This window comes from Lepidochelys kempii, chromosome 9 (genome assembly GCF_965140265.1).
Source record: "Lepidochelys kempii isolate rLepKem1 chromosome 9, rLepKem1.hap2, whole genome shotgun sequence".
Taxonomy (NCBI): Eukaryota; Metazoa; Chordata; order Testudines; family Cheloniidae; genus Lepidochelys; species Lepidochelys kempii.
Genome location: NC_133264.1, coordinates 103,139,786 through 103,161,026, shown reverse-complemented (window position 1 = coordinate 103,161,026; position 21,241 = coordinate 103,139,786). Strand labels below are relative to the sequence as shown.

At 43.9% G+C, this 21,241-nt stretch overlaps 2 protein-coding genes across 14 annotated transcripts in view; both read right to left on the bottom strand.

Annotated features, from left to right (window-relative positions):
• The window catches only part of OGT (O-linked N-acetylglucosamine (GlcNAc) transferase), a 79,156-nt gene extending 73,302 nt beyond the window's left edge, over positions 1-5,854 (bottom strand). For 2 of the 5 annotated variants that reach the window (XM_073358684.1, XM_073358683.1), the window contains exon 1: positions 5,605-5,849. In XM_073358684.1, the coding sequence (XP_073214785.1) occupies positions 5,605-5,641 (37 nt within the window). In that variant the 5' untranslated portion in view covers positions 5,642-5,849. Of the gene's footprint in view, positions 1-5,604 lie in introns of all 5 variants that reach the window. The other 3 variants (XM_073358687.1, XM_073358682.1, XM_073358686.1) reach the window with 3 other exon arrangements.
• A 718-nt stretch (positions 5,855-6,572) lies between these two features.
• The window catches only part of TAF1 (TATA-box binding protein associated factor 1), a 140,010-nt gene continuing 125,341 nt past the window's right edge, over positions 6,573-21,241 (bottom strand). For 5 of the 9 annotated variants that reach the window (XM_073358668.1, XM_073358669.1, XM_073358671.1 and 2 more), the window contains 5 exons: positions 11,449-11,574; positions 9,664-9,762; positions 9,255-9,405; positions 8,358-8,535; positions 6,573-8,152 (listed from right to left, as the gene is read on the bottom strand). In XM_073358668.1, the coding sequence (XP_073214769.1) occupies positions 7,933-8,152; positions 8,358-8,535; positions 9,255-9,405; positions 9,664-9,762; positions 11,449-11,574 (774 nt within the window). In that variant the 3' untranslated portion in view covers positions 6,573-7,932. Of the gene's footprint in view, positions 8,153-8,357; positions 8,536-9,254; positions 9,406-9,663; positions 9,763-11,448; positions 11,637-21,241 lie in introns of those variants that run through there. The other 4 variants (XM_073358670.1, XM_073358673.1, XM_073358674.1 and 1 more) reach the window with 3 other exon arrangements.

The following is a 21,241-nucleotide window of genomic DNA, read 5'->3' as shown; positions in this document are numbered from 1 at the left end:
TGCAGACTTGTTTTGCATTAGAACTTGTTTCAAAGTTTTCATATGGCGCCAGCAAGTCTCAAATGGTACTTCCCTTGCCCTCACACACTGCTTATCTCATCTATGCTGAACAAAAACAAAACACCACCACCAAAACCATCCAGAGGGTGGCTTGGCTAACAGAGCATGCTGTAATTAAAGATTATATTCTCCTAGCCCTTTAAGGAATGGGTCATTAGGAAGGACAGGCTTGGGGGGCAAGGTTGTTAAGCAGAGGGAGTTAATTTTGAATGTCTAGTTAGATTAGGAACAGGAGTTTTATGTGTTTGATAAAACTTGAATATTTTTGTTGTATATATGCATATTTTAATGGTTTAAATAAAATAGCACCTGAGACAAAGATCATGCAATCCTACTTCCCAAATGCAAATCACAGCTACCTGGCATGGAAAATGAACGATTAGGCTGAAGCACAGGTATGCTACTACTAAGCAGGGCTTGAAAAATCCATTTGTCCCAGAGAACAGGTAAGTCGCCCTGCACCAAGGTCTGTCTGAACATTTTGTACCACCAATTGTTATTTGTAACACTGAAGATTACTGTAAATGAAAGACCAGTGAAAGACTTCTATTTTTCCAATTATTGTGGATGTATTTTTACCAGATTCGCCAGTTTCGCAAAGAAACATTTCCCACCATAACCTGGTTGATCTTTATTTTATTAAATGCAAAACCCATGTACAGCTGAATCCTCTGTAATACTAGGGACCTGAAACAGATCTAATTTACCAGAGAAGCATATAGATACTACAGAAATCCCTGGAAGTCAGTTTCCTCTGGTTGTAAGAATCTAAAAAGTATAATTCTGTGTGAAAAGTAGGAAATTATGAAAAAAAGAAAGAAAAAGGTCAAGGGAATCTGAAGCTACTTATTGAGTTTTTTAATTCACTCTTTTCAAATTGATGGTATCCTTTCAATCTTTCATTTAAAAATGAATCTTTCCGGTGCTGATTGTAGAGAGACACTCCGTTCATGTTTGGAAGGCTAAGCTGATTCAGTGTTCTCTTTCAAGGAAAGACAGACAGCTCTAGTGTGTCTCCTACTGTTCATAGCTTTGACATGCTGCCTTAGGGTGGAATTAACAACACTCTGGTCAGGTTCATTACTATGAACCCCTCAAGTTTTACCACACAGCCTGGGAAAGCTCCCAAGAGAGGCTAGCTCAAGTTATTCGCAGACAAACCTCCAAAACAGGCTGAAAGAATAAGTGGTGCTTCCAATTTTTAGACCTACTAGTCACAGGCTATGAAAGCTGGACTCTTCTTGGGGAATCTAAGGACACCACCATTCCCAGGAACTTGATCTGGTGGAGGACTAGGCAACTCACTAGAGGATGGCCTAGACTAGTGGTTTTCAAACTATAGGTCGTGACCCAGTACTGGGTCACGGAATGTAAGGCACTGGGTCGCGGTGGCTGTGGTCCCATCGGTGGCGCTGCCCAGCTAAGGCAAAATAGTCCCTACCTGTTCTGACACCGTGCTGCTCCCCATAAACGGCCAGCAGCAGGTCTGGCTCCTAGGTGTGGGGGGCTGCATAACCCCCGAGCACTGGCTCCACACTCCCATTGCCCGGGAGCTGGGGGGGCCGGTGCCTGTGGGCGAGAGCCACCTAGTAACCGGATCTGCTGCTGGCTGCTTTCAGGAGTAAGAGGTTTGCGGTGCCAAGACAGGCGGGAAGCCTGCCGCTGCACCGCTGACCGGGCACTGCCAGAGCTAAGCCCGCACCCCAACCCCCTGCCCTGAGCTCCCCCAACCCAGAGCCCCCTCCTGCACCCTAAAACCCTCATCCCCAACCCAGAACCTACACCCTCAGCCCAGAGTCCTGACCCCCTCCTGCACCCTAACCCCCTGTCCCAGCCCAGAGACCCCTCGTACACCCTGAACTCCTCATACCCAGCCCTCACCCCTGCACCCCAACCCTCTATCCCAGCCCTGAGCCCCTCCCACACCCCTAATCCCCAGCTCCAATAGGTTGCAGGCATCAACAATTTTCTTCAACTGGGTCACCAGAAAAAAAAGTTTGAAAACCACTGGCCTAGACCACACTGTTAAGTACCCAGTTCCCATTGGTGCTACCGCTGGTTCAGTTTTAGTCCTTCAAATAGCTTGTGCCTGGTAAAAAAAAATTCCAATCTCTGCTGTTAAGTGTTCTGCTACTGAAGTTGCAAAGACAAAGGAAGCTAAAAGGAGGAAATCAACTGCTATGTACTACTACCCTTAACTCAAGATGGAAATGTTGAAATGAGATTTACAACTGTGAAACTAAAGGTAATCTGTTTTATTTGTTTACTTTGAAACTTAGATACGTTTTATTTGCCCCCCACCAACCCCATCTGCCAAAACACAAACATCTAAGTTTCATGCTTAAAACTGGAGGGCAAGGTGGATAAAAATCAATGATTTAAAAAAAAAAGCAAGATTTTTTTATTATTTTAATCAGTTTTTTTTTTTGATAAAATGTTTGAGGGAAAAAACCTATCTAAAGATAGTTTTAGATAAGATATCTTTGAGCTATAATGTATCTTATCATGGAATAGGGATTATAAATTCTAATTCTATAGCTTGAGACAATATATTCATGTAAGGTTAAGGAAAGTTTTGTGAAGGAGTTCCAACAGTTCATAGATTAGGGACCCAATCCTATGAGGTTCCACAGGCTTCTGTACAGATTATTTAGGTTAATCTTTCTATCTAACTAATGGGACTCAGTGCTCAGTCTAGAAGATATCATCAGAGATGCTTAGTTTTGTAGTTCTCAAATTGGTTTTGTCTCTCCAGAGATAACTGCAAGAACGTTTTGAAAGAAAGAAAGGTGAGAAATAACAGATGTCAACCTTATTCTCCCTCTGTAAATTTGTGTACACAGAGTCAATCCCTTACCTCTCTCTAAAAGAGCAAAGTTTCAAAAAGTTCAATGAATAGACAATTGTTGGGGGCGGAATAGATCCGGACAAGGAGAAGAAGTCTGGAGATAACTGTGAGAAGCGAGGGACATATATATGCTTGTTTTGTTATAATATTATATGCTTGCTGTTGAAGAAAAAAATCCAGAATACGTAATGATGTTGTTTTAGTTAACTAAAACAATTTAAATGTCTCTCTGGTGATGTTCTCCTCCTAATACAGCATGGCAAGAAAATCCTCCAAATATTAACGATTACTTATTGAATTGGAGATAGTTCACCTCCCAATGACTTCATAAATATCTGCTTCCATTACCTTTGGTAAATGAAATAACCAATCATTCATTTTCTGACATAGCTTTAAAACTAATCTGAAAAGTTTTCAAAATAATACACTGTTTTAAAAATGTATAGTGTGTACCTTCTAAAAATGAAACCTACATCTCTATCTCTGAGTTGTAAAGAATATGTATTAAGTTTATAACAACCAACAACAATGCACTTTTATGTAGAAATCCATGATTAAATCGAGTCTAGTGATTTAAATCAAATTAACCCTGCGGAAGGGTGACAGATACAAGGAAGTGGCTCAGAGATGCTTTACTTTTGTCCAAAACTTGGGAGAATGGATTCTACTAACCTGAGGATCAGTGAAACACACCCTTAGATTTTCTTCATTTGCCAAATCTTTCAAAAATGAGCGACACCCCAACTTCTCCCCACCAATTAAATTCAGGAGCACTAGTGCCAACGAACCACTTCACTCCTTTCTGTGAAAATTTGGAACTGGCCCTATTCGCAAGTATTGGGGGGGATGTGGGGTGGCCAGCTAGATCAGAGTCCAAAATGAAATCAGAGCCCTGCTCTTTAACACTTTTGATATATAAGAGACACCATTTATCCAACAAATGCACAGCCTTGCAATTAATACCTTCCTATAGAGTTCACTTCAAGTCAAACTAGTTCTGAAAGTAACAATGATAGTTAAGTAGATTCCAGAAGAGTTCTTCCTCAGGCACATACAGAACTCTGTATCTATTATTCATATAGTCTAGTGTAAGTGCATTAATTCAAATGTTTTCTAAAGAGTACCTGACTTTATGAGAGACCTTGACCAAGAATAGTATGTGCTATGATAATAAGTTAATGTTTGTCAAGTGCTCAGAAACAGCAATAACCAGCTTAGAAAACAAAGAAGAAAAAGCTATAAAAAGATGCCAAAAGCAAATTTTCTTGCAAAAGATTTGATCTTAACAGCAGATCTTAAAAGCATTTTCCTATTAAGCTGTCAATTTATGAAATAAAGTATTTGGTTCACTTCAACACATACTCCTGAAAGTACAGAAAGGAACTCCTAAAAAATGTAACTGGAACTAAGGGGATGAGGTAGGAGGAGAGGTCCAGGCATTTCCCAAGAAATATTTCTGGGCCCTATTTCATAAAGCTTTCACGCAAGTACAAACTAAATCATGGTTCTACAACACATCAAAAAATGCACACTCAGTGATGCTTTACAAGAAATTCAAGCTATGATGAAAACTGAATTATGAAAACAAAAAAGCCAAACACTGTGACTTAGAAAACAGAAATAAAAGTTAAAAAAAAAGTTTAGACTGATGTGGCCCCCACAAACTGCAGTTTAAGACCTGCAATTTATACTGCAATTTACCACAAGTTGTTACAGAAAGAACAAATTGGTTAGTCTCTAAGGTGCCACAAGTCCTCCTTTTCTTTTTGCGAATACAGACTAACACGGCTGTTACTCTGAAACCTATAAAAAATTCAGTGTGACCAATCTGTATGATTTGCAGGATCAGCGAGCCACCTTGAGTTGCTGTGTGAAATATCTGGGGACTGCATTCTCCGATGCACAATTACTGAACCTCAGACACAGGATTCTGGAAAATTCCACCTTTCAAATTGAATCATTTAGTATAAACTTCTCAGCTACTTGGTCTCAAAACAGAAGAGGCAATATGCAAAAGGACAGAACTAAGTAAACTACAAGAACTAATCTTTTATGCTGACACTTTATAGGATTCATACATCAACAGAGTAGGATACAGAATACTTCCGTATTAGCTTGTGCTTCTTATCAGCGGAAAACCCTTCCCCCACTGCCAATGTACACACCTCAGTGCTTTTTTATTTTCGCTGATCTCTCTTGAAAACAACCACATTTGCCGTAATGGCTATAAGAACCCCGAGAAAACTGAGCTCTGGAATTAAACTTCAATTCTCAATAGTATCAATATCCCAATCTGTCCACACAGACGAACCAAAGGACCAGGGGCAGCGGGACGCCTGCGGCGGCCGACTGGGGAGAAGGACCCCTTTACCCCATGGGGGAAGGGCACGCTCTGCGACCCCGGAACGGGAACTACCAGCAAACGGCCCCCCTTGCCCGGCAGGGACCCCACCCCAGCACGGGGCCTGGGGCCCCCCTTGCCCGGCAGGGACCCCACCCCAGCACGGGGCCTGGGGCCCCCCTTGCCCGGCAGGGACCCCACCCCAGCACGGGGCCTGGGGCCCCCCTTGCCCGGCAGGGACCCCACCCCAAGGCCCTCCAGAGACACCGCAGCCCTAGCAGGGCGGTGACCTCAGGTCTCCCGCACCCCCACAGCGAGATGAGGCACGGCCTGCCCGGCCCCGCAGGCCCGGTACCTGTGCTGTCAGCCACGTTCCCCACAGAGGTCGCCATCAGGAGAGACGCCGGGCTGCGGCTGGGCGGGCGAGCCTCGGGCTGAAGCTCTGGGGCTCCCCGGTCGCGGAGAGATCCAATCAGGCGCGAACAAGCCACCGAGCAACAGCGTCCCCGAGCTCCCCCTTCGCGCTAAGGCGGCGGCTCCAGAAATGGCGGCAGAGGCGGAGGAAGCTACACGGCCGGGGCGTATGGCTCCTGACGGACCTATTTCTTTCCACAAAATAGTCCGTCTAGGCAAAGGAACCCTGGACGGTGTAGAATTCTAGCCGATATCAAATCCACTTGAGGCGGATAAATCTGTTTCTGGAACTAACTCGCCTCCTTTCGATGGACTCTCTGATTAGAGAGCCACAGAAGCCTATAAAAAGTAACCACTCATCTTCTCGGTATCGTTCCGCGTGAGACCATTGCGACAAATGAGATCTCAGCGCGCATGTGTCAGGCGCTACCACCTTCTCTCACCCGCACATGGCGCCCGCGGCTAACTCCGCTGCGTGCGTCACGGAGACGCAGCGCGTGCATATTGGCGCCCAAGTCCCGCCCCCAGGGGCGGAGCTTAGAGCGGGCTCCGGGGGGGCCTCGCGCCCGGTCTCCCCTCTCCTGCCGGGCAGACCCTGCCGGGGGGCGCGGCGGGGGAGCCGGACTCGAGTCTCGAGCGTGGCCCCCCGGAGAAAGGCCGGCGGGAAGAGAAGAGCGCTGCCCAGCACGTGTTCGCAGTTATAAAAGTGAGATGATTTTGGTGTAAATTAATCTCTGAAGGAGGGAGGCTGACGCTCCCAGCCCCTCCTCGTATTATGGATCGCTCACTTTCCGTAAAACGCGACTGCCAGCCCCCAGCCCCAAACCCTACCACCCGTTCAGCCTCACTAATACCCCCCGCTCACTCACACACACCCAGCCCAGTTTCAGCTGAAATGAGCATTACACCTTAGGCTTACAAATTTATTTCAAATACATTCAAAATGTAAATTAAATAAACAAAGGAACTTTCATTAAAACACAGTATGTCAATATCAACTGAAAGGTTGATAATTTAAATACACAAGTCAGGAAATTCAACATTTATGATTCTGGTTGGATTTGTGGTTACTACCATTTGTAGATATGTAGCAAGAGGGGATTTTTCCAAATGCGACATAGTGATTGGGTTCCTTCAAAATACCTAAGAACTCACACTGTAGCTAAAAAGATCAGATTTTAAATTTCACTTTGAACACTCTCTCTTCTCCCTTCTGTCCCATACATAGAAGAGCACCAACATGCTTACAGGCAAGGATGGTTATGAAATCACAAGTGGACTGAGACCTGCTCTCACAAAAGCTAAGGGACAGTGGAACAGAAACCATCCTATAATGAAATAAATTCCTTATATGCTATCTGTATTTTGACTTTAAGGATTCATCCAATGAACTGTACAACAGAGAGACAAGGAGGCTCTATAGCACTTCCTAGATGGTTCTGTGCTTTCCCTTCATTTGATTAAGACAAGAAAGTGAACTCACTCCCAGATATTTTAAAGCACAAGGAAAGCCCAGAGAAATTCCTGTGCAACTGCTGGATGAAGACTTGGGTTAGTAGTTACGGATTTCCAGGACAAACTCTAACTTGAGCAGGGAGCTTCAAAAAACCTGTTATTCCTGTGAATTAAGATGTTCAAGGCTGTTAAGCAGTTCCCAAGAGACCTAGAAACCAGCTGTGATAGAATTCCAGGGAATGCATTCATGGGCTGATGGGCCTGACTAATTTTTTTCTGAATACTTGGGGTACACTTCAGAAAATATAAGGACCATGCCCTTCTCTAATAAAGGGGAAAAGCTGCTTTAGATGTTAAAAATGCTTTAGATGTTAAATTTACTCCAACTTTTGTAGAATATTTCTTCAATTGTTTATTTCTTATATAAATGTATGGGCTGTTTAACAGAGTCACATCAAAGGTGAACATAAGGTATTTAAACACCAGCCTAATATTTGTAAGAAGTTTTCAGTGTATATCTGAAAAGAATGAGGGGAAGTAAACCTGTAGCTGGCTTCAGTAACTAGAGCTCTTGGACTGCTGTGCAGGTCACAGCAGGTTATCTTTGTCTAAATCTTGTCATTCACAATTCAGATAATTTAATAATAAATATACAATAGAATTCTACTAAAATTGAAGTTATGCAAGAAAAATAAACTGCTTCAAATTAACAGTGCATAGTCCCTTAGTACAAAAGAGTATGAGGGAAATTCATTCATCTGAATCCAGATCACAGATTGCTACATCCCTCAGTAACTGAGAGTATCTGGGCAACTCATTCATCTGAGTCCAGGTCACTATCTCCTGCAATGGAGTGAAAATCCTCGCTATCTTCCTCATCCTCTGAAAGATGAACCTGACTTAACACACTTGGCCCACATCGCTGTTCTTCCTCTTCCTCCTCCTCCTCTTCAGAGATCTCATACCCTCCAATGCTGCTAAAGCTGGTATCTCGTGTGTTGGACTTTGGATCTGGCTCCTCATAGCTGCCATAACTAAAAGAAAGAATGGAATCTCATTACACTTACATTTTCAGCTTACTTGTTTACATCCACATTTTCTACTTAACCTCTTACAGAAAAGAAAAAAGTCTGGTGACCTGCTCAAAAGTGCCAGGACTTGGGTAGCTGAGAGATTCCCTTACAGCCTACTTTCCTACCCCATTCCCTACATTTCTATATTATTCTCAACTTTGATTACCTGATATTACTGTCCTCCATAACATGAGAGGTCTCCCCGCCATCTCCCTCATAGGACATCATACTCTCTTCATTCTCCATGCCCATTCGTGTGTTCTCTTGAAGGACATGAGGTTGTTTGGGTCTCATTGCACTGGGCTCCACATCTGAATCACTGCCACTTTCACTCAGCTGGATAGCTGTGCAACAAACAGAAGAGGCCTGCTTATTAATTTTGACAGAGCTGTTATACCTTGTGGATTGATTTGCATCCTTTTATAGTCTGTTGAAATGGTACAATACTGGTTGGTTTTCCAGAATAATTTTTCCTTTTACGAAAGCCATCTATCTTCCACACACTATCTTATCTGCCATTTTTGCACCGAAATAATTACCTCTTCTTACTCATCCATTCCATCTTGTGTTCTGTATCAGCCAACCTATCTGTGCAGTTTCAGCAAGTCCCCCTTCTCTGGTCCTTCATAGCAGGATCCAATGTTCCAGCTTTCCTATCCAAATTTCATTTGAGCTTGCACCAGCTGCCCAGCCCTACTCCACATGTCCCTCAGCATCACATCTAAGCCACAGACCTCTCCTATTCCAAGCTTCAGAGTTTCACCATCTGAATCATGTGCGAACTCCCAACTCTCTCTCCTGCTCACACTTAGCATTCACTGCTACTCCACTTCATCTTAGCTTTCATCTAAATTCATCTGGTTCTCTCTCTCTGCTGTTGACATCTCATTTGTAACTGCACCATAACTATCTGCACTTTGTAACCAATATACAAATATACAGTGTCCTGTATACCAACAAAAGCTGTAGCACATGCTACTATAATTGAAGGGCATGGAAATTGACTGGGTTTGGGAACAATTGATTCCTGCTCAGGGCTGTGATTTAAAGAGCCAGGACTTACATGAAAAGGGATTATCGCCTTCTTCATCACTCCCTTCATCATCATCCTCTCCATCTGACATAAGCAAATCTTCATAAAGAACACTGGCCTGGGGCTGTTGTGCTGAGCCTTCTTCTTCATCAGCAAGGTCACCATCCCCATCTTCAACTTCCTAGGTCACAAAGAATGGGAATGGCATAGATCAAAGGTCATATACGAGGCTGCTGCCATAACCGGCATATTGACAATATACTCAATCATTTGTTTTTATATTGACAGTTTTATGACTTCAGATAAATATCCGATTAGTCACTGCTGTGGATTCTGATGTCACAGTGTGCCAGACCCAGCAGACATCCCCTGCACTGTGGAGTCTTCTATCATGAGGATGCAAGTGAACTACAGATGGGATTTCTGTATATATACTCACTGGGGCTGGAGTCTTAGGTTTCCCATCCTCATCCTCATCAAACCCTTCAATATCTACGTCAGAGTCTTCCTCGCCCAGCCTACCTCGTCCCTGGCGCATCTGAATGAGGAACACAAATAGCAATACCATTGAGGAAGGTATCAGTGGTGATTGACACCACAATGAAAAATCCACCCATGGAACAGGGAATCTTCCTAAGTATTCCAAACCAGTTAGCATTGTCTGCTACCTAGCTTCTCTTGCTGTACTCCTAAGGAGTCCAAGAGAAATGGAGGCTTTAAAGCCTGAGTTTCTCTGTTTTCCTAGCTACTCACAGAGTGGGACACTCAACCGTAAACTACAAGTTTTCCTAGGACATTTTCATAGGCAGTCAGCAGGCTCCAGCAGGCCTTTTGTCAGCCACATGGTCTGAGGAGGAAGTGCTGCTTGGAGACAGAATCAACTCCCACATGTACTAGACACTGCCCACTAGGAAGCATTTTCAGAACAGCAGATACCAATGATATCAGACTATATTCTACAACTGAACTCGGAAATTCTTAGTCTGCTGAGTGGGATGCCCCAAGATCCTCCCTGCTCTCTCTCTCTCACACACTATCTACTGTCACCTCACTCTGCCCACTTCCTTTCCTTTCTTTCTGCTTAATGTCGTCGTCCTCCTTCATTTTCATACTCACACTCCTATTAACACATCCCTGTATGCCATTTCCCCCTCAGTCCATCTTTGCCCCCCAAATGAAAAAATAAAACAAGACAGGTGCCTGTCATCATCCTGACCACTTTGAATATATGTTTTCTCTCTTTTTTGTTGTTGGCTTTCAAGGCTTCTCTACACTACAGAACCTTGGCCAGTATTGTTCAGCTAGCACAACCCCAATGTAGATGCAGCATAAGCCAGCAGAAGGAGTTCTGCCAGCATAGTTACACCACCTCCACAAACAATACAGAAGTATTCTTCCATCAGCATCTACACCAGGGTTTTTAGTCATAGTTATGTCAGCCAAGGAATAATTATTTCACACTCCTAGCCAACACAGCTATGCTGGCAAAATGTTGCGGTGTAGACCAGGCCCCAGGGAGCTGTACCTGTCACTTTCTATGTGTCTGTACAGCACTCAGCATGTTTTGGTGCTACCACAATAAAAAAAAAAAAATCTCCCAGACCTGTTGAATATATTTTTTCTGTGCCCTAATAAAAACTAAAGAGGGACTGAACATCAGGCCTTTGTATCTTGAGTCACCATGCGTCCATCCTGAGTAGTACAAGTGAGGGTCTCTGGCCCTGACAGATTCTCTCTCAGCAGTAGGTTTTCACCAGTCTTTACTCCCAGTTGCCACTTTTCAGTTTTTCCTTCTCCGCTGTAACAGCCAAGATGCAGGAAAGTAGCAGTTCTCTCAAAGGCTGCTCTAGCAATTGACTGTTCCTCAGCCTCCACAAAGACCCACATTTCACTAATCTTGTAGTCCTATTATAACTGTGTCTCCATGTATCATATGATTCCGGCGTAATACCAAAAATCCCATCAACTACTAGAGCAAAGAGAGCCTTTTGACTCGCCAACTTCTTCCTCCAGGGAAAGGGATGGGAAAAAAAAGTCAGCTGTCAGACTCTGCTCCCCATTCTTGAGATAGAGAGAACCTTTTTGACTGCATCTAGCTCCACCTCTGCCAGGAAAAGCCACAAATGTGTCTGACGTCTGTGACCCACAAAGCTAATTGCCTCCTTCCAATAAGTTACTTCTACTTCCTAGGTCTCTACCACATGAAAAATGGGAGATTTCTGACCTGTGTCCCCCGCTTCTCTGGGGTAGTGGTGGGAGTGTCCATAGCAGACAAGTTGCTCTCATCTTGATAGACTGAAGCATCACGTGACATACTGAGAGAGGTGTTGGTATCATACAAATCTGGTGGCTAAAGTACATGAGAAACAGGAGACGTAACTTTCTCAGGAGCTGGACCAAGACTTTGGAACTCTACCACAAGAGATAAGAATGACCCTGGAGTTCACCGCTTTCAGAACTAAACACAGAATACATTTGTTTGACCTGGCTTTCATTATTGAACACCTTATAATTACACTAAGCAATTTACTCCTAAGGAAAGGGGAGAAAAAATATTTTGACTTAAAAAACATGCATACTACACGAATGGGCACAGTATAAAGACAGGACAAAAAATATTTAGTATCATGTTACGGTATGGTAAAAAACAGCAACACCCCTACAACTTTTTGGCTAGTCTTATGTGAATCATCTAATCACCAAATTGGAAAGAATTCCGACAACAGAAATGAAAGAAAAGAGGTTACTTACCTGTACAGTAACTTGACTTATTCTAGTTGTTTGGTCCCTACGGGTGCACCACTGTAGGATGTACGCATGCCCCAGCACTCGCTATTGGCGACAGTAAATAGCAGTGTCTGCAACTGTACAGAACAGCACTTTGTGCTCCCATGTAAGAGCATACAGCAGACTCCCAAGCAGTATCTCAGTGTGAAGGCAGGTACTGAGGAGGCAAATCCAAGACACTTTGGAGGACTGTGTCACTAAAGATAGCGTCAGTCTCTGGACTCAGGTATGACAATGTAATATTTGGTGAAGGTGTGAACTGAGGACCAGCTTGCAGTCCTGCAGATTTCTGTTATCGGGCCATCCTTAAGGAAGGCTAAACAAGTAAATTGAGCCCTAGTGGCTTGGGCTGTCACTCTATGAGGAGGGATGTATCCCAGCTACTTCATAGCATGTCAAGACACAACCAGAAATTCACTTTGAAAGTCTGAGTGGAAATTGGCTGACACTTCCCCCTTTTGGCAAAGGAATTAAAGAATCTGGGAGGGGCCCTAAAGGTCTCTGTCTGGTAAAGGTCAAAGACGAGGGCGCCCCAACGTCTAGGCTCAGAAGAATAGCTTCCTCTCTCAAGGCATGAGGATTTAAAATACTGGCAAACAAATCCCTTGATTGATATGAAATTCTGACAAGACTTTAGCGAGGACATGGGCGCAATGTGACCGTCACAGCAGAAAGGTATGGTGGGTCTGCAATTATTCTCCTGAGTTCTCCCTTTCTTCTGGCTGAGGTTATGGCTATCAGAAAGGAGTGTTAAGGGAGAGGTAACAGGTATTGGTTCAAACAGGGTTTTCTTAAGGCATTGAGAATCAGATTAAGGTTGTAAGGGAAGCAGGGTTCTGGACAGGGGGAAATCAATTGTGTAAGCTCTTAACGACTTGGACCATGGATGGTGGGAAAAGATTGAAACCCCTGCTATAGGTGAACGGAAGGCTGTGATAGCAGCCAGATGTACTCTGGCTGAGCTCACTGACAGACTTTGTGCCTTTAAGTCCAATAGTAATCCAGAATCCTTGAGAGTGGCGCTTCTGAGGTTCGCAAAGAGCAGGGAGAGCACCAGGAATTGCAATGTTTCCACTTCTGCAGATAAGTTTTGTGAGTTGTAGATTTTCTGCTTGTCAAAAGGACTGACCGAACATTGGCCGAACAATTTAACTCTATGCCTGAGAATCACTGAGGAGCCAAGCCATCAGTTTCAGAGATGAAAGGTTGGGATGGATCAGAGTACCTGAACTCTGACAGGAGATCCTCCCTGAGTGGAAGGCGGAGAGGCATAAGCATAGGGAGATTAAGTAGATCCAAATACCATACTTGTCTCGACCATGAGAGTGCTATCAGCCCTCCCTCCTTCAAGGTAACACCTTGGAACCTCCATATTCACTACTGTGATATGATTTTGGTATGTTTTGTACAATGCATGCCCTGTGAAGTAGAATTTAAAAACTCTTGATCCATTGAGCATTATTATCCTGTTGAATTATGTGCATTACCATTGTATCTGAAGTTATGAAGTTTTGTTATGTGTGTGTTACTGAAATATACTGTGAGGTTGGGAGATGCCCGCAGCCAGCCTTTCAGTGTCAACAAAGGAGCACCTTGTAAGACAGATTTACATCAGAACCAGACACACATATGATGATGGCCCATCAAGAAGAATCCACTCTCCCAGAAACTCCTTAGAGAGGGCACGTACACAATGGGGGCTACCTGACCCCCCATCACAGCAAGGATCTTTCTAGCATCTGAAGAGAAAGGATAAATAAGGGCCAATGACACCACCACTTGGCCTCTCTCTCAATTGGAAGACAAAAACTTTGAACTGGGGAGATTGGTACCAGGCTGAGAAGGAAATACAGCCTATGTATTAAGAACTGTGAGCATCCTATAACATCTAGTAGGTTGAGAAAAGTTGATTCAAATCTTGCTTAGTCTGTTAAAGTTAAGAAATAAAACTGCAGTCTTAATTCTATGTAACCAACTTTGATCTTTTTACCTTCTACTTATGATCACTTCAAATCTATCTTTCTGTATAAATCTGGTTTATATTTGATCTAAAACAGAGAATCTCAGCTTCTCAGGGTAACAAGGGCTGTTGCACCTCCACCACCCTTTGTTGGGGTGTCAAACTAATTAATGAACTTGCACTGTCCAAGGAGTCTTGAGCAGTATAAGACAGTATATTTCTGGGGTGCAAGCCTGGGGTGATTTGCTGGTACCTCTCTTTGTATAATTCATGAGTGGGCGATTGTCCTTAGCTCCAGAATACTGATGTGGAGTGATATCTCTTGGAGCCATTTGCCCTGTTGTGCTGTGGCCCTTGTAGCTGTGCTCCACAGCCCAGGAGAGACACATCTGGCATGAGGATTTTCAAAGGTGGCAGACATGAGAATGGGGTTCCCACACAGACCTTCAGTGGGTCTTTTCACCACCTGAGAGAGTCTAGTACTTGCGGGGGCACTGTGATTCATTTAGAAAGACCGTCTGTTTAGGGTGTACATAGACCTTAGTCAAGCCTGATGACATCTGAGGTGCAGTCTCACACAGAGCGTAACATACATAGATTCTGACAAGTGGCGTAGGAGTCGTAGGCAGGCCCTTCTTATTGTTTGGAGGCTGTGTTGTAAAGTAGAGATCAAGCAGGACATAGTGGAGAATCTTTCTTTGAGCAGGTACGCCCTGGCAGTTAGGGAGTCTAGTGTGGCTCCCATGAAGTCTATCCACTGGACTGGTGTTAACAGAATTCTTCAGATTGATATGAAGGCCGAGGGACTGAAATAGGGCAAGGATCTTGGTGGTTGCTGATTGGGGGGGGCATAGTGGCCCCTGAGAGGCCAGTTGTCCTGATATAGAAAGACTGTGATGCCCCACTGACACAGGTGGGCCACTACTGCTGAGAGGACCTTTGTAAAGACACTTGGAGCCATGGAGAGTCCAAAGGGGAGGATACAGTATTGATAATATTCCGAGCCTATAACAAAGCACAGAAAGTGCTTCTGGGAGGGATGAATAGTAGGCATCTTAGAGGTTGAGGGTGACAAACCAGTCTGGGATTATAGTAGCTAAGGTTACTATCTTGAAGCATTGGGATAGGACGCAGGTGTTTCCTGAGGTCTAAAATTGGCCTCCAGATGCTGTCTTTTTTGGGAACCAGGAAATACTTGGAATAGAATCCTCTTCCAACAAATTCAGGGGAACTGGCTCGACTGTCCCCAGATAAAGGAGGGATTGGACTTCCTCCTTTAGGAGAACCTCATGAGAGTGAGTCCTGAAGAGGGATGGTGGGGAGAGGGGGAGTTAGAGTGGAAATGAATGGAATATCCCATGGCAACCAACTCCAGGATCCATGTGTCTGAGATGCCGGGCAACTAGGAAATGGTACAGGCAGTCTCCAAAAGGGGGATAAGATGGCAGAATCATGCAGCAGAGGATCTGCAGGACCCTCAACCAGGACATCAAAATGGTCTCTTTAGAGGCAGGTGCAGGTTGCGCTGTTGCAGAGCATGGTGGTCCTGTTTTCTGGACCTCCCTCAGGGGGGTTCTGTAGATCTAGGATAGATCTGTTGCGGGTAGTACTGGAATGGTTAGGAGTTTTGTGCTTAGGCTTCATAAAACATCTCTCGCAGGCATGTATATTCCAATCAACCACAATGGTGACCTTAAGTGTTTGAGTAGAGTGAGGCATTCATGTCCTCACTACAGAGCTTGGGCCCTTCAAAGTGGAGGTCCTCCACAATATTTTGCTCCTCTCTTGGGAGCTGGAAGCTTAGAGCCAAGATACTTGATACATAACTAGTGTGGTGGCTAAGGACCACAAAGCCACATCGGCAGCATCAAGAGAGGCTTTCAGAGAAGCTTTGGTGACTGACTCTCTGAAATGAGGGCTTGAGATTGTTCCCTTTGGTCTGGTTGTAGTAGTTCAATAAAACAAGCAAACTTTGAATAGTTGTTGAAATCATATTCTGCCATCAAGGCTGTGTAGTTTGCAACTTGAAACTGAAAAGCCACCAAGGAATAGCTTTTCCTACCCAGCATTTAGCCTTCTTCTAGGCAGGAGAAGGTCTGGAGCATGCTTGATAATTGCTGTCACTGACTGCATGTAATATTTTTTTATCTGCCTGTTTACAAGTGGACAGCAGAGTGGCCGTTGTTTTCCACAGCATACATGCGGGTAACAACAATACCTCATTGATGGTAGGGCAATCTTAACCTGGGGAGTGATATGTAAAATGCCTACCAGGAAATGTTGAGACTCCTATAAAGGAATCTGAAGTGATTCCACTAGATGGTTCATTGAGTTCTGGAGGGCTCTAAAGTTGTCTGTATGGGAAGGCTGTGGTAGCATTACCAGGTCTGGGGGGGAGGAGGAGGAGAGCCTTCTTCGTTCAGTGGGTCTCACTCCTCCTGGGTCTCCTTGGGTATGAGGGAGCACATGGTACCGGTGGGCGAGCCTACAGTGCCTATGACTTGCAGTACCATCAAGTATTCTTGCTGGTGTTTCCTCCAAGGTGCTACCCTATAAAATTGGTTGCTGTAATGTGACAAGGTGATTGAGTAAGCCCAATGGGGAGGGTCCCCAAGGGTATTCATGCCCGAAGGACCTAGGACCAATGCTGAGCTCTGAAAAGTCCTTCTCAGGATATGTTCCTAGAGGAGTGTAGTGGAATGGTGTCAAAAGACCCCTACATGGAGACCTCAGAGTCTGAAGATGCAGCATCCTGAGATGAAGGGGGGAGGAAGGACGAAGAGGGCTTTGAGTAGCAGTGCTGGAGGCAGTGGATCAGATCCTGTTCTGATGCGAAAGGGTTCAATCTCCAGCTGTCACAGCAATACTGGGGAAGTGGCTCCTTAAGAGGGGGGACTTAAGTTCCTCCAAGATGATGAGATCCTCAGGGGAAAGGAATCTGGAGGACTATAACAGGCAGTACCAGAGCCGAGAATGGGGACTAAAGAGGCTGCATACAATACCAGAGAGAATGACAAGATGTCGTCTCCATGCTTGCAGCGCTGATGTTCCAAAGAGAATGGTACCAGGGAGAGAACTAGGTGCCAGTCTGGCTGGTCTCTGTGGCTCTGAGATGAGGAAAGTACCAGAGCCCTTGAGGCAGTCTTGAAATCCCTGGTTTTAGATTAATAGATTCTAAGGCCACAAGGGACCATTCTGATCTCTATAGCACAGGCCATAAAACTTCCCCAGAATAATTCCTAGAGCAGATCTCTTAGAAAAACTTCCAATCTTGATGCATCTTGGTGCCTAGAGGCATCAGATGTTACCCAGTAGGGGCTTTTCGGTGCTGTTTACCTGAAGGTCTCTGCAATCAGGGCTTCTTGGGCAGTACCAGGGCTTCAGTACCCGTGTCAGTCAGAGCCTGGGCAGTACCCATTGTGGGACACAAGGTCTCCTGAGAGTCAGCTCTATAAGGTGACTTACCCCTTTTTTGAGCTGCAGTTGCCTGAGAGGTTGAGGCCAATGTGCCCAGTGGGAGGGAAGAACGGACTCCATTGAAGCTATGGAGCGTCCCATTAAGAGGAGCTTCAGTCTAGCCTCTCTAGTTTTGCAGGACCTGCCTTTGGACCTTGTGCAGACCTTACACTTTGACAGAATGTGAGTTTCTCTGAGACACTGGAGATACAGTACCCATTGCTATGCGAAAGAGACCTGAAGAAGGAAGCATAAATGTGCTATGACTAAGAAAAATTTAACCAGGAAAATAAAAACGAAAATAAAATAAACAAGGGAAGTACACAAGAAAGGTGGAAAGTAGCTGAAAGCAGCAGACACCACAATTGCTCAATCTCAAGCCACAGACAGTTGAGAAGAAACTGGAATAGCGACAGATCCACACTTCTTTATATGCCCTTGCATGGAAGCATGAGGCTCTGCTCTGCACAGGCATGGACCTGCAGACATGGCTATTTACAGTCTCTGGCTGAGAGTGCATAAGCATGCACACATCCTATGGTGGACCACCCATAGGAACATTAAGAACTGACTGAAATGTCCTATGGGGATTATAACATGTTAAATATGGGGGGAAATGACATTTTTTCCCCTCCTCTGACCAATCAAAGATTCTTCTTAGTTGCACATTTACTGTCCAATTGTGTTTTAAGTGTCCCACGGTATGGTGCTTCTATGACTTCACTTGAAAGACTATTCCACAGCCCGACACATCCTACCATCAGAAAGTTTTCCCTGATATTTAGCCTAGTTTCTCCCCCTCTTAAATTCACTCATTACTCTTAGTCATACCCCCTTGTATAACCCTAAACCATTCCTGTCTCCCTTTTGGGGGATTACACCCATAAAATACTACTTCCCTAATATACACCCCTTAAATTTGCAAAAGCAATGACTATTTAACGTCAACTTTTATTGTAAGTAATCTGTCCAGGCCCTTCATTTTTTATGAATTTCCATTGTCTTTACATTTTTTTAGTATTGGGTGTCCAGAAGTAAATGCAATATTCCAGGTAGTCACACCAGACCCACTGTGACATACTGAACCTCAAAGTAGCACCCTGTAACCCCCATATTCATCACTGGTATATGGTTATGATATTTCATACAAGGCATGACTTGCAAGGTATCATATGAAAGGTCATTGTCTGCTGAAACTCACTGTTCTGTCAAAATATGTATACTGGTAGTGTATATGAAGTTATGAGATTTTGCTATATGGTTGTTACTGAAATATGTTGTGAGTCTGGGAGTCGCCCCTGCTAGTTTCACAGTTCAACAAAGGAGATAATCCACATCCAAATGGCCACTGGCTAGGAGGGGAATCGTAAACAAGAGATCTACAATTCAATAAGACACAGTTGCACAAGCATCAGACAATGAGGACTGCTCAACTCTGTGACTCAGCAAGGCCCACCAGGACATGTCTGGGCCAGTATTTTTCCAGGCACATAAACTGAGTATATAAAATAAGGGAAGCAGCACCATGAGACCACCTCTCTCCTACCCCACCTATGCTGGGAAGACAAAGACTGAACTGCAGAGACTGATCCCAGGCTGAGAAGGAAATTCAACCTGTATATTAAGAACTGTAACCTGCCTTCAAATCCAGTGGGATGAGAAAAGCTGTTTGATTCAAATCTTGCTTAATCTAATAGAGTTTAGGATTTAGATGCAGTTTTACTTTTATTTCTTAGGTAACTATCACTTTATACCTACCACTTATACTATCTTCTGTAGTTAATACACTTATTTTAATGTTTTATCCTTACTAGTGAGTTTGTCCAAAGTGCTTGGAGAATCTGCTCAAATTACACAGGCTGGTGCATGTCCACTTTCCTTTGATGAAATGGTGAGCTAATTAATGAGCTTCCACTGTTCAAGAGAAGGTCTTGAGTAGAGTAAGATGGTATATTTCTGGCATGCAAGGCTGGGGTGATTTGCTGGTGCCTCTCTCTGTATAATTCATGAGTGGCTTTGACAGCCTTTATGCAATTTAGCTGGGTGTGGGTCTCCACATGGTGATGGCTAAATGATAACAGCACCTGGAGGTGCGGGAGGGGTTTGCTGCTTGTCACTGGCAAAGCATTGTGGGAGACAGCCCAGGCTGGAGCGTTAAGTTCCAAGTAGTACCCTGGAGATCTTGCCACACTCATGTAGAGAAGAAAGAAATTACTTGTTGCAACTGAGAGGAGCAATTGCAGGGAGATTTCTGCTCAGCTCCTGCAGTGTTGGGAAGATAGAATCTTCAGAGAATTTCATTGCCAAACTAACAAACATCTACTGAGTACGTGCAGATTTTTTGAAGTCTTGCAAACTGGATCAAAGTTGCATGCTTTTCCCACAGGAATAGCAAAAAGCATATCCCTTCCTAGTTTCAAGACCTTGCTCTAAAGCATGGCGAGACTAGAGCTTCTCAGTTAAAATACAAAACAAAAAACCAATCATTTAACACAGGCAAAAATAAATTTTTCTTTTATTTTGTTCTTGGAAACAGGTGAACTATTTTTATTGAAGTTTTCCACAAAAAAATTCAGCTAGATGCATGGAAAAATCTCAGCGAGAACAGTTAAAGTTTGGCAAAGTTATAAGCACCTGAAAACAGGGTCTCTTGTGGGATGCATAAGGCATCCTTAAGTACAGGCAAAGATTCCAGCTCTGTCTATAATAAACATCTGAAGAACAAACTGTAGAATTCTGTGCCACAAAGTAGTGAGGCCAAGAATTTTGCAGTCCTCAAAAGGGATTAGAAATGTACATAATGAATGTACATAATGTTACCCCAATATTTGGGGTCTTGCAGATTTTTTTAATTTGGGAGGAAAAACTGATGATAGTTATTTCTTTGAGACAATCCTGTTTATTTAAACAGAACATCCACAACATCCTGTTTCCACAAATAAAGAATCAAGCAAAAGGAGGCACTTTCTTTGCTCACAGTTCTCAGCCTCTAGCCAGCACTCTGCCCAAAAAACTCTTAGCTTTTTCTCAGGGCTGTTTTACCAGTGCTTTTTCTTTCTGTCTCTTGGCATTTTCTGGTCCTGTCTGCCTGTCTTTTGGCTGCTTCTCACTGTTACAAACACCCACGCCCATCCAGCTCGTGTTTGCAATCTATCCCTAGCCAAACCCCTCCATGAACATAGCTCTGCTTCTGACTGGCCTTGCGTGTGTCCTTTGTTTAGGGTAGTGACCCATATTGTCTCACACTCATATGCCTTACTCTATAAAAGGAGCGTAGTGGCTCTTCCTTTTTTCAGAGAAAATGTGAGGCTAGCACATCCTCCAACTTAACTATAATGTCCATGGTTTTATTAGCTGGTTAAAACTTTGAGCTATAAACCCTCATGTTTCAGTACCATATGTCTGAGTTAGGAAGAAACTTTCCCTACAGTCAGGTTGTTTTACAACTTCTCTACTGGAGGGTTTCTTGCACCTTCCTCTAAAGCATCTGGCACTGGAGACTCCTGGAGGCAGGATAATGGACTAGCTATACCTTGGGCTGATTTGGTGTGGCCATTCCTATTTTCCTAACCATGTCCCCTTCATCCACTAATTTTAGAATTAATCAGAAATGCAATCCAGTTTTACAAGATAATTATTTGAAGTATGTAAACATCAAGGACGGAGAACAGCTGTTCAGAGTAGATTGGGGATCTATGAGAAATATCTGAAGAAGATATTCCAAGTCTCATACACAATGGGAAACCTGAAAAGCAGTAATGCTGAAAGAAACCAAGATGGGAGCCAATCAGATCTAGGGAACAGCAAATGAGAC